A 13,182-nucleotide genomic window follows, 5' to 3' on the forward strand; every position below is an offset into this window, starting at 1 on the left:
AGTAATTATGCCAGTTCCAGTTCTGGAACAGGGGCTGGGGTTTTATTCGAATCTCTTCATTGTACCAAAGAAGGAGAATTCCTTCAGACCAGTTCTGGATCTAAAAATATTGAATCGTTATGTAAGGATACCAACGTTCAAAATGGTAACTGTAAGGACTATCTTGCCTTTTGTTCAACAAGGGCATTATATGTCCACAATAGATTTACAGGATGCATATCTGCATATTCCGATTCATCCAGATCATTATCAGTTCCTGAGATTCTCTTTTCTGGACAAGCATTACCAGTTTGTGGCTCTGCCGTTTGGCCTAGCTACAGCTCCAAGAATTTTTACAAAGGTTCTCGGTGCCCTTCTGTCTGTAATCAGAGAACAGGGTATTGTGGTATTTCCTTATTTGGACGATATCTTGGTACTTGCTCAGTCTTTACATTTAGCAGAATCTCATACGAATCGACTTGTGTTGTTTCTTCAAGATCATGGTTGGAGGATCAATTCACTAAAAAGTTCATTGATTCCTCAGACAAGGGTAACCTTTATGGGTTTCCAGATAGATTCAGTGTCCATGACTCTGTCTTTGACAGACAAGAGACGTCTAAAATTGATTTCAGCTTGTCGAAACCTTCAGTCACAATCATTCCCTTCGGTAGCCTTATGCATGGAAATTCTAAGTCTTATGACTACTGCATCGGACGCGATCCCCTTTGCTCGTTTTCACATGCGACCTCTTCAGCTCTGTATGCTGAATCAATGGTGCAGGGATTACACAAAGATATCTCAATTAATATCTTTAAAACCGATTGTACGACACTCTCTAACGTGGTGGACAGATCACCATCATTTAATTCAGGGGGCTTCTTTTGTTCTTCCGACCTGGACTGTAATTTCAACAGATGCAAGTCTTACAGGTTGGGGAGCTGTGTGGGGATCTCTGACGGCACAAGGAGTTTGGGAATCTCAGGAGGTGAGATTACCGATCAATATTTTGGAACTCCGTGCAATTTTCAGAGCTCTTCAGTCTATGCCTCTTCTGAAGAGAGAATCGTTCATTTGTTTTCAGACAGACAATGTCACAACTGTGGCATACATCAATCATCAAGGAGGGACTCACAGTCCTCTGGCTATGAAAGAAGTATCTCGAATTCTGGTTTGGGCGGAATCCAGCTCCTGTCTAATCTCTGTGGTTCATATCCCAGGTATAGACAATTGGGAAGCGGATTATCTCAGTCGCCAAACGTTGCATCCGGGCGAATGGTCTCTTCACCCAGAGGTATTTCTTCAGATTGTTCAAATGTGGGATCTTCCAGAAATAGATCTGATGGCGTCTCATCTAAACAAGAAACTTCCCAGGTATCTGTCCAGATCCCGGGATCCTCAGGCGGAAGCAGTGGATGCATTATCACTTCCTTGGAAGTATCATCCTGCCTATATCTTTCCGCCTCTAGTTCTTCTTCCAAGAGTAATCTCCAAGATTCTGAAGGAATGCTCGTTTGTTCTGCTGGTAGCTCCGGCATGGCCTCACAGGTTTTGGTATGCGGATCTTGTCCGGATGGCCTCTTGCCATCCGTGGACTCTTCCGCTAAGACCAGACCTTCTGTCGCAAGGTCCTTTTTTCCATCAGGATCTCAAATCCTTAAATTTAAAGGTATGGAGATTGAACACTTGATTCTTGGTCAAAGAGGTTTCTCTGACTCTGTGATTAATACTATGTTACAGGCTCGTAAATCTGTAGAGAGATATATTATAGAGTCTGGAAGACTTATATTTCTTGGTGTCTTTCTCATCATTTTTCTTGGCATTCTTTTAGAATTCCGAGAATTTTACAGTTTCTTCAGGATGGTTTAGATAAAGGTTTATCCGCAAGTTCTTTGAAAGGACAAATCTCTGCTCTTTCTGTTCTTTTTCACAGAAAGATTGCTAATCTTCCTGATATTCATTGTTTTGTACAAGCTTTGGTTCGTATAAAACCTGTCATTAAGTCAATTTCTCCTCCTTGGAGTTTGAATTTGGTTCTGGGGGCTCTTCAAGCTCCTCCTTTTGAACCCATGCATTCATTGGACATTAAATTACTTTCTTGGAAAGTTTTGTTCCTTTTGGCGATCTCTTCTGCCAGAAGAGTCTCTGAATTATCTGCTCTTTCTTGCGAGTCTCCTTTTCTGATTTTTCATCAGGATAAGGCGGTGTTGCGAACTTCTTTTGAATTTTTACCTAAGGTTGTGAATTCCAACAACATTAGTAGAGAAATTGTGGTTCCCTCATTATGTCCTAATCCTAAGAATTCTAAGGAGAAATCGTTGCATTCTTTGGATGTTGTTAGAGCTTTGAAATATTATGTTGAAGCTACTAAGTCTTTCCGAAAGACTTCTAGTCTATTTGTTATCTTTTCTGGTTCTAGAAAAGGCCAGAAAGCTTCTGCCATTTCTTTGGCATCTTGGTTGAAATCTTTAATTCATCATGCCTATGTCGAGTCGGGTAAAACTCGGCCTCAAAGGATTACAGCTCATTCTACTAGGTCAGTTTCTACTTCCTGGGCGTTTAGGAATGAAGCTTCGGTTGATCAGATTTGCAAAGCAGCAACTTGGTCCTCTTTGCATACTTTTACTAAATTCTACCATTTTGATGTATTTTCTTCTTCTGAAGCAGTTTTTGGTAGAAAAGTACTTCAGGCAGCGGTTTCAGTTTGAATCTTCTGTTTATGTTTTTCATTAAACTTTATTTTGGGTGTGGATTATTTTCAGCAGGAATTGTCTGTCTTTATTTTATCCCTCCCTCTCTAGTGACTCTTGCGTGGAAAGATCCACATCTTGGGTAGTCATTATCCCATACGTCACTAGCTCATGGACTCTTGCTAATTACATGAAAGAAAACATAATTTATGTAAGAACTTACCTGATAAATTCATTTCTTTCATATTAGCAAGAGTCCATGAGGCCCGCCCTTTTTTGTGGTGGTTATGATTTTTTTGTATAAAGCACAATTATTCCAATTCCTTATTTTATATGCTTTCGCACTTTTTTCTTATCACCCCACTTCTTGGCTATTCGTTAAACTGATTTGTGGGTGTGGTGAGGGGTGTATTTGTAGGCATTTTGAGGTTTGGGAAACTTTGCCCCTCCTGGTAGGAATGTATATCCCATACGTCACTAGCTCATGGACTCTTGCTAATATGAAAGAAATGAATTTATCAGGTAAGTTCTTACATAAATTATGTTTTTTTTTCATTATAAGATTTAAACTTTATTTTGGGTGTGGATTATTTTCAGCGGAATTGGCTGTCTTTATTTTATCCCTCCCTCTCTAGTGACTCTTGCGTGGAAGATCCATATCTTGGGTAGTCATTATCCCATACATCACTAGCTCATGGACTCTTGCTAATTACATGAAAGAAAACATAATTTATGTAAGAACTTACCTGATTAATTTCTTTCATATTAGCAAGAGTCCATGAGGCCCACCCTTTTTTGTGGTGGTTATGATTTTTTTGTATAAAGCACAATTATTCCAATTCCTTATTTTTTTTTATGCTTTCGCACTTTTTTCTTATCACCCCACTTCTTGGCTATGCGTTAAACTGATTTGTGGGTGTGGTGAGGGGTGTATTTATAGGCATTTTGAGGTTTGGGAAACTTTGCCCCTCCTGGTAGGAATGTATATCCCATACGTCACTAGCTCATGGACTCTTGCTAATATGAAAGAAATGAATTTATCAGTTAAGTTCTTACATAAATTATGTTTTTTAAAAGTTTGTCATGATGATCTACTTATGCATAAAGAAATCTGAGCTTGTACACAAAAATGATCTACGTTTAACAGAGGATTACAATTCTTGTACTGGATTACCATTGTCGTTGTGCAGAATACCCTTGTACAAAATATATTTTTACATTTCTTTTCACTTTAGCCAAACCGATCTGTTGTCTTTGATGGAAATTGAAATTCATTGTAGTGACAGATCCTACTTTCTAGGCACACCTGGATTAAATCATGTGTTTTATCTCTTAGATTGAAAGTCAAGTTCTGTCTTGCTCTTGGGTCTTGTACATTTAGCATATTGTAGAACAGGGTCTGGAAACCTTTTAAGAGCACTGTGCCAAGTAATACTATAGTGTGACCATATGTCCCAGCCTTATCTTTTGTATGAAGTTTAAAAATAAAGAAAAAATATTTTTATGATGAAAAAGACTGAACATCAGATTGGAGTAGTCATTTTGCAGCCATTATTTTAGCCACATAACTGTCACATCAGACCCTTAGCCCTATAGCCATTTCAGACCTCAAGTCTTAATCAGTTTGCCCTAAAGTTCCTTGGTCATCCCTAACCTTAATTTTCTCCAAAGCGTCCCCACTTGCGGTCTATCACTTTGTGTTCCCTTGCAATGCAGTGTTTTCTTAAGTACTCTGCATACTGCCTGTGTGGGGGATTGAGAGGAGGAAAACACTGGGCCTGGTTGCCCCCTGCATAAAATGTGACAAGAACCAAAGGCTGTGTCAGTCTTCAGTGCACCACTACAAGTGCTGTTAAAAATTACTAACTGCCACACTTGGCAAGTGTTATAGGTTGCTGATCCCTGTTGTAAGACCAGAAGGTTAAGCACATGTTATGGTTAACTGTTTGCTTTTTAGGTGATGATGAAGAAATACCTCAAGAGATGCTTCTGGGAAAACATCAACTAAATGAACTTGGAAGTGAATCTGCGAAAATTAAAGCTATGGGCATTATGAATAAGGTATTGTATTATTCCCTTTTAGTTACCTCTCTTGTATTTTTTTGTTAAAATTATGAAATTCATTATTTACAGGTGACAAAGAGCATTTGCATCTGAATGGAAAACAAAAATGTTTTGGCTTGTATGACTTTCTTATAATATCTGAATCCGGTTCACTATTGTGAACTGTGAGACAAGTTATAGGATAAATACCGGCCCTGATAGTTTGCATAATTAACATCACCCACAAACTAAAGATGTCACTTTATTACAGCCCCTTCACAAATAATTTTTTAATGCTTGTAGAAACTTGTATAACTCGACATTTATTTTAGTATTTCTTGTGTGCCTTCATTAACTTGAACCTTAAATGGCAACCACATAAGCTTAACCTCTATCTTGGCTTTATCACACTAGATCTCATCTGAAAAACTGGTTAAGTTAATGGGCATTCTTGAAAAAAATATTCAGGATGGATCAAAGCTTTCAACGCTTCTGAATCATGTAAGTTTTTTCTTTCTTTCTTCAGAGACTTAGTTATATATGTGCGTGTGTATATGTATGTATATATATATATATATATATGTATATATATATATGTATATATATATATATATATATATATATATATATGTATATATGTGTATATATATATATATATATATATATATATATATATATACAGGGAGTGCAGAATTATTAGGCAAATTAGTATTTTGACCACGTCATCCTCTTTATGCGTGTTGTCTTACTCCAAGCTGTATAGGCTCGAAAGCCTACTACCAATTAAGCATATTAGGTGATGTGTATCTCTGTAATGAGAAGGGGTGTGGTCTAATGACATCAACACCCTATATCAGGTGTGCATAATTATTAGGCAACTTCCTTTCCTTTGGCAAAATGGGTCAAAAGAAGGACTTGACAGGCTCAGAAAAGTAAAAAATAGTGAGATATCTTGCAGAGGGATGCAGCACTCTTAAAATTGCAAAGCTTCTGAAGTGTGATCATCGAACAATCAAGCGTTTCATTTAAAATAGTCAACAGGGTCGCAAGAAGCGTGTGGAAAAACCAAGGCGCAAAATAACTGCCCATGAACTCAGAAAAGTCAAGCGTGCAGCTGCCAAGATGCCACTTGCCACCAGTTTGGCCATATTTCAGAGCTGCAACATCACTGGAGTGCCCAAAAGCACAAGGTGTGCAATACTCAGAGACATGGCCAAGGTAAGAAAGGCTGAAAGACGACCACCACTGAACAAGACACACAAGCTGAAACGTCAAGACTGGGCCAAGAAATATCTCAAGACTGATTTTTCTAAGGTTTTATGGACTGATGAAATGAGTGTGAGTCTTGATGGGCCCGTGGCTGGATTGGTAAAGGGCAGAGAGCTCCAGTCCGACTCAGACGCCAGCAAGGTGGAGGTGGAGTACTGGTTTGGGCTGGTATCATCAAAGATGAGCTTGTGGGGCCTTTTCGGGTTGAGGATGGAGTCAAGCTCAACTCCCAGTCCTACTGCCAGTTTCTGGAAGACACCTTCTTCAAGCAGTGGTACAGGAAGAAGTCTGCATCCTTCAAGAAAAACATGATTTTCATGCAGGACAATGCTCCATCACACGCGTCCAAGTACTCCACAGCGTGGCTGGCAAGAAAGGGTATAAAAGAAGAAAATCTAATGACATGGCCTCCTTGTTCACCTGATCTGAACCCCATTGAGAACCTGTGGTCCATCATCAAATGTGAGATTTACAAGGAGGGAAAACAGTACACCTCTCTGAACAGTGTCTGGGAGGCTGTGGTTGCTGCTGCTGCACGCAATGTTGATGGTGAACAGATCAAAACACTGACAGAATCCATGGATGGCAGGCTTTTGAGTGTCCTTGCAAAGAAAGGTGGCTATATTGGTCACTGATTTGTTTTTGTTTTGTTTTTGAATGTCAGAAATGTATATTTGTGAATGTTGAGATGTTATATTGGTTTCACTGGTAAAAATAAATAATTGAAATGGGTATATATTTGTTTTTTGTTAAGTTGCCTAATAATTATGCACAGTAATAGTCACCTGCACACACAGATATCCCCCTAAAATAGCTATAACTAAAAACAAACTAAAAACTACTTCCAAAACTATTCAGCTTTGATATTAATGAGTTTTTTGGGTTCATTGAGAACATGGTGGTTGTTCAATAATAAAATGAATCCTCAAAAATACAACTTGCCTAATAATTCTGCACTCCCTGTATATATATATATATATTATTTCTTTTTAAGCTCTTAGCAAAACATACATATTGAACTGTTTTAATAGAACACTGTTGTTTTTGGGGGGGTTTTGTAAAAAAAAATGTATTTCTATATCGTAGAATGATACAGAGGATGAAGAAAAATTGTGGCGAGATCTGATAATGGAGAGAGTTACAAAGTCTGCAGATTCCTGTCTTACTGCCATCAACATTATGACATCACAGAGTATGCCAAAGGCTGTATATATAGAAGATGTAATAGAGCGAGTGATTCAGTACACAAAATTTCATTTGCAGAACACACTTTATCCTCAGTATGACCCAGTCTATAGGGTAGATCATCATGGAGGTGAGCATATTCATTAAGTTTTATAGCATCATTTTTAAAAAGTATATATATGTAATTGGGACAAGCTCATATTCTCATGGAATTTTGAGTTGGTTGACAACTGTTGGTTCAAACTGATTTCTCTCCAATGGCATGGATAATCCACGAATCCATTCAATTACTAGTGGGAATTCAACTCCTGGCCACCAGGGAGAAGCAACAAACACCCCAGCAGAGCTGTTAAGTACCACTCCCACTTCCCATAACTCCGTCATTCCTTGCTTTGTACATCATAGGGTGTGTGTGAAGATGTCTGAAGAAAATCAATTATTTAATCCTTTAATGGGTACTTTTCCCTGCAAGCAAGGATTGGGGCAATGCTGTGTCCATGTAATCCTTCTTAGTAAGAGTCATGGTGGCTATTAACTGTTGGAGGTCGGTGAGGTAGTCCTTACTTTAACTCCAACAATTATGCTAACCCCCATTTGGAAAACCAGGGTTGGTTACTCTGTTTTTCTTTTATCTCCAGGTCCCTCTCAGAGGTCGTCTGAGTCTGTCAAACTGGAGATGTGGTGCCTGCCCTGCAGTTGAAGCTCTTGGGTCCATGTCAGGATGATTACTGATTGACCTAGGGCTGCAAGATTGATAAGTCCCTGAATCCCTGGTAAGTATGTTTCCTTTTTTTAAGACACTCTCAGCTATGGTTTGGCACTTTATATGTAAAGTTCTAAATATATGTTAGTACTTATATTTGCCATGATTCAGGTTTATCAGTATATTTCCTTTCTGCAGACACTCAATTTAATTTTTTGGGAAATGCATAAAAAAAAAAAATTCTTACCTGAAATTTTCAAATTGACTCTTTTATAAATTGCGGGCTATTAGGCTCGTGGGAGCGCAAAATGCTACTATTTATTGCGTCATTCTTGGCGCGAGAATTTCGTCATTTCCGGCGTCTTAGTTGGCGCCGAGAGTTTTCACATGGTTGCGTCATCAATGACGCTCGTGTTTGTTGCAGACGTTTTTGGCGCCAAAAAAATATTTTCTCAGTTGTGGGCGTCATACTTGGCGCCAAACTTTTGACATTATTTAAGACTTTATTTCTTTTTTGCTTCTGGTTTCCAGAGGGTTATTTTGTTTGCATTTCTTTCCCATTCCTGAAACTGTCATACAAGGAAATTGATAATTTTGCTTTGTTATTTTTTCTCTTACATATTGCAAGATGTCTCAATCTGACCCTGTCTCAGAATCTACTACTGGAATTCTGCTGCCTGATGTCGGTTCTACCAAAGCTAAGTGCATTTGTTGTAAACTTGTGGTAACTGTTCCTCCGGCTGTAGTTTGTGATAGTTGTCATAACAAACTTTTACATGCTGACAATATTTCCATTAGTAATAATCCATTACCTGTTGCTGTTCCTTCAACATCTAATACTCAGGATATTCCTGTTAATGTGAGAGAATTTGTTTCTAATTCCATTCAGAAGGCTTTGTCTGTCATACCGCCTTCTAATAAACGTAAAAGGTCTTTTAAAACTTCTCATAAGATTGATGAATTTTTAAATGACCGACAACATTCTGATTTATCTATCTCTGATGAGGATCTATCTGGTTCAGAAGATTCTGCCTCAGATATTGACACTGACAAATCCTCATACTTATTTAAAATGTAGTATATTCGTTCCTTATTAAAAGAGGTGTTGATTGCATTAGATATGGAGGAGACTAGTCGTTTAAATTCGGTTTTTAAACCTCATGTAGTTATTCCTGAGGTTTTTTCCAGTTCCTGATGCTATTTCAGATGTGATTTCTAGGGAATGGAATAGACTGGGTACTTCTTTTACTCCTTCAAGGTTTAAGAAACTGTATCCTTTGCCGTCTGATAGATTGGAGTTTTGAGAAAAGATCCCCAAAGTTGATGGGGCCATCTCTACTCTTGCTAAACGTACTACTATTCCTACGGCAGATAGTACTTCTTTTAAAGATCCTTTAGATAGGAAACTTGAATCTTATCTAAGGAAGGCTTATTTATGTTCAGATCCTCTGATATGACTTCTAAATCAACGTTGCTATCTCTCTCTTTCCAAGGTAATAAATTATTTGGTTCTCAGTTGGATTCAATTATTTCAGCTGTCACTGGGGGGAAGGGAGCTTTTTTGCCTCAGGATAAAAAATTTAAGGGTAAATTTAAGGCTGCTAACCGTTTTTGTTCCTTTCGACAAAATAAGGAACAGAAACCTGATCCTTCCCCTAAGGGAACGGTTTCCAATTGGAAGCCTTCTTCAGTCTGGAATAAATCCAAGCCATTTAAAATATCTAAATCAGCCCCCAAGTCCGCATGAAGGTGCGGCCCTCATTCCAGCTCAGCTGGTAGGGGGCAGACTAAGATTTTTCAAGGATGTTTGGATCAATTCAATCCAAAATCATTGGATTCAGAACATTGTAGTCTCAAGGGTACAGAATAGGTTTCAAAGTAAGACCGCCTGTGAGAAGTTTCTTTCTCTCACGCATTCCAGTGAACCCAGAAAAGGCTCAGGCTTTCCTGAAGTGTGTTTCAGACCTGGAGGTATCTGGGGTAATTGTGACAGTTCCTTTTCAGGAACAGGGTCTAGGGTTTTATTCAAATCTGTTCATTGTCCCAAAGAAGGAGAATTCTTGCGTGGAGTTCCACATCTTGGGTATTTGCTATCCCATACGTCATTAGCTCATGCACTGTTGCCAATTACATGAAAGAAAACATAATTTATGTAAGAATTTACCTGATAAATTCATTTCTTTCATGTTGGCAAGAGTCCCTGAGACCCACCCTTTTTACGGTGGTTATGATTTTTTTGTATAAAGCACAATTATTCCAATTCCTTGTTGATGCTTTCGCTCCTTTCTTATCACCCCACTTCTTGGCTATTCGTTAAACTGAATTGTGGGTGTGGTGGGGGGTGTATTTATAGGCATTTTGAAGTTTGGTAAACTTTGCCCCTCCTGGTAGGAATGTATATCCCATACGTCACTAGCTCATGGACTCTTGCCAATATGAAAGAAATGAATTTAACAGGTAAATTCTTACATAAATTATGTTTTTGAGTATTTAGTCCGTTGCGCTGCATCTATTCCCGCCATTGGCAGTAACTTTTGGCGCGCTTTGCCTTTTACCGTTGTCAGACTGATCTCAGCATAACTAACTATATGCTTTGTTTCTCGTGGGTTGGTGGGTTTTATTTTCAGAAGGCATACGGAACCGTGAGTTCTATAGTATTCAATTTCACTTTGATGTGAATTTGAGGCAACATGATTATGTTTCAGGCATTTATGGGGAAATATATAGTGTATACCTTATAAGTATGGTGTTTTACATACTTTATTGTGTAATATTTATTTTCTCTTGTAAGGTGTATCCAGTCCACGGATTCATCCTTTACTTGTGGGATATTCTCCTTCCTAACAGGAAGTGGCAAAGAGAGCACACAGCAGAGCTGTCCATATAGCTCCCCCTCTAGCTCCAACCCCCAGTCATTCTCTTTGCTCTAAGCAATAGGGTCTCTCTCGGAAGGGTAAAGTGAATGTGGTGTTAGATTTGTAGTTTTTGTTCTACAAGCAAAAGTTTGTTATTTTTAAATGGTACCGGTTTGTACTATTTACTCTTCAGCAGAAAAGGGATGAAGATTTCTGCAGAGAGGAAAATGATTTTAGCATGTTGTAACTAAAATCCACTGCTGTTCCCACACAGGACTGAGGAGTACAAGAAAACTTCAGTTGGGGGGAACGGTTTGCAGATTAGGCTGCAATAAGGTATGTTCAGTCATTTATTTCTAGACAAGACTGTGATAATGCTAGAAAAGGACTGATAATATCCCCATGAGGGAAGGGTAAGCTTTATTCAGAGACTAAGTATGGAATTACAAGCTTACATTACAGGGCTAATTTATGCTGGTTGACACTTTTTTATGGGTTGACACTTTTTTATGGCAAACGGTTTTTACTTATAAACATCGTTTTTGAGACACTTAGAAGTTCCTTTTGGGGTTCTTTCAGGGGTTGTTACCCACATGGCTTATATTATAACTCCTAGGAGTGTTTCTTTAGGCCTCACAGCACCAGAGTAATGTGGGAGGGGCCTAATTTCGTGCCTCAGATGCGCAGTTAGATGGACTAGATCTTCAGGCTGTGTTCACATGGTGGCTCCTGCTACAATTTGAGGACCCATAAGAAGCTTTTTCCCCATAAATCCGACTCCTACGGGAAGTTAGGGCCACAGCAGAGCTGTGGCAAGGTGCTAAATTTGTTTTAACCGGTCTGTTAGCTTACTATTGATCCGGTTTGGGCATTAAGGGGTTAATCGATTTTTTTTGCTAGTTGTGCAATCTTACCAATGCTTTAGGTACATACTGTGAAAATTTCAGAAAGTTTGGTGCATTTTTCACTGTTTTGGAAAATTGTGTGCCTTTTTTATTTCTTAATGGCACAGTAACGTTTTTTTGCAAAGTGTGTTTTTGCTTGATTAATGTGATTTCTAAGCCTGTTTGTCTTACTATTAGTCTGTTAAACATGTCTGTCACCAAGGAAAATCCTTGTTCAATGTGTTTAGAAGCCATGGTGGAACCCCCTCTCAAAATGTGTCCCACGTGTACTGATATGTCTATACATTTTAAAGACCATATTGTTGCACTTAAAAATGTGGCCCAAGATGATTCTCAGACAGAAGGTAATGAGGTTAGCCCGTTCACCTCTCCCCAAGTGTCACAACCAGTTACGCCCGCTCAAGCGACGCCTAGCACCTCTAGTGCGTCTAACTCTTTTACCTTACAAGATTTGGCGGCAGTTATGGATAATACCCTCTCAGTATTTTTATCTAAGCTGCCCGTGTTACCTGCAAAGCATGATAGCTCTGTTTTAAGAACAGATTATGAGCATTCTGATGCTTTAGTAGCCGTATCCGATATACACTCACAACGCTCTGAAATGGGGGCGAGGGATGTGCTGTCTGAGGGAGAAGTTTCCGATTCGGGAAAGGTTGCTCCTCAGACAGACTCAGATACGTTGGCCTTTAAATTTAAACTAGAACACCTCTGCTTATTACTCAGGGAGGTATTAGTTACTCTGGATGACTGTGACCCTTTGGTGGTCCCAGAGAAATTGTGTAAAATGGACAAGTACCTAGAAGTTCCTGTTTACACTGATGTGTTCCCGGTCCCTAAGAGGATTGCGGATATAGTAACTAGGGAGTGGGATAGACCAGGTATTCCGTTTGTTCCCCCTCCTGTTTTTAAGAAAATGTTCCCCATATCTGACACCACGCGGGACTCGTGGCAGACGGTCCCTAAGGTGGAGGGGGCTGTTTCTTCACTTGCTAAACGCACAACCATACCAATTGAGGACAGTTGTGGTTTTAAAGACCCTATGGATAAAAAATTAGAGGGTTTACTTAAGAAAATTTTTGTTCATCAATGTTTTCTTCTCCAACCTATAGCGTGCATTGTTTCTGTAACTACTGCAGCTGCTTTCTGGTTCGAGGCGCTGGAAGATGCGCTCCAGACGGAGACCTCATATGAGGACATTATGGACAGAATTAAGGCTCTTAAGCTGGCTAATTCTTTTATCACAGATGCCGCTTTCCAACTAGCTAAGTTAGCGGCAAAGAATTCAGGTTTTGCCATTCTGGCGTGCAGAGCGCTATGGCTCAAGTCTTGGTCGGCCGATGTGTTGTCAAAATCCAAACTGCTGAACATCCCTTTCAAAGGAAAGACTCTTTTCGGGCCTGAATTGAGAGATTATCTCAGAAATCACTGAGGGAAAAGGCCATGCTCTCCCTCAGGACAAATCCTTTAAGACAAAGAACAAACAAAATAAGCTTCATCCTCCCCTGCTGCGAAGCAAGAGGGTAACACTTCACAACCCAGGGCAGCCTGGAAAGCTT

The 13,182-nt window shown here is 39.2% G+C and overlaps 1 protein-coding gene across 1 annotated transcript in view; it reads left to right on the plus strand.

Annotated features, from left to right (window-relative positions):
- Window positions 1-13,182, plus strand: part of NIPBL (NIPBL cohesin loading factor) — an 822,857-nt gene that overhangs the window by 584,512 nt on the left and 225,163 nt on the right. The window contains exons 14-16 of the mRNA XM_053699671.1: window positions 4,624-4,727; window positions 5,124-5,210; window positions 7,065-7,293. Of these exons, the coding sequence (XP_053555646.1) occupies window positions 4,624-4,727; window positions 5,124-5,210; window positions 7,065-7,293 (420 nt within the window). The remainder of the gene's footprint in view (window positions 1-4,623; window positions 4,728-5,123; window positions 5,211-7,064; window positions 7,294-13,182) is intronic.

This window comes from Bombina bombina, chromosome 2 (genome assembly GCF_027579735.1).
Source record: "Bombina bombina isolate aBomBom1 chromosome 2, aBomBom1.pri, whole genome shotgun sequence".
NCBI lineage: Eukaryota > Metazoa > Chordata > Amphibia > Anura > Bombinatoridae > Bombina > Bombina bombina.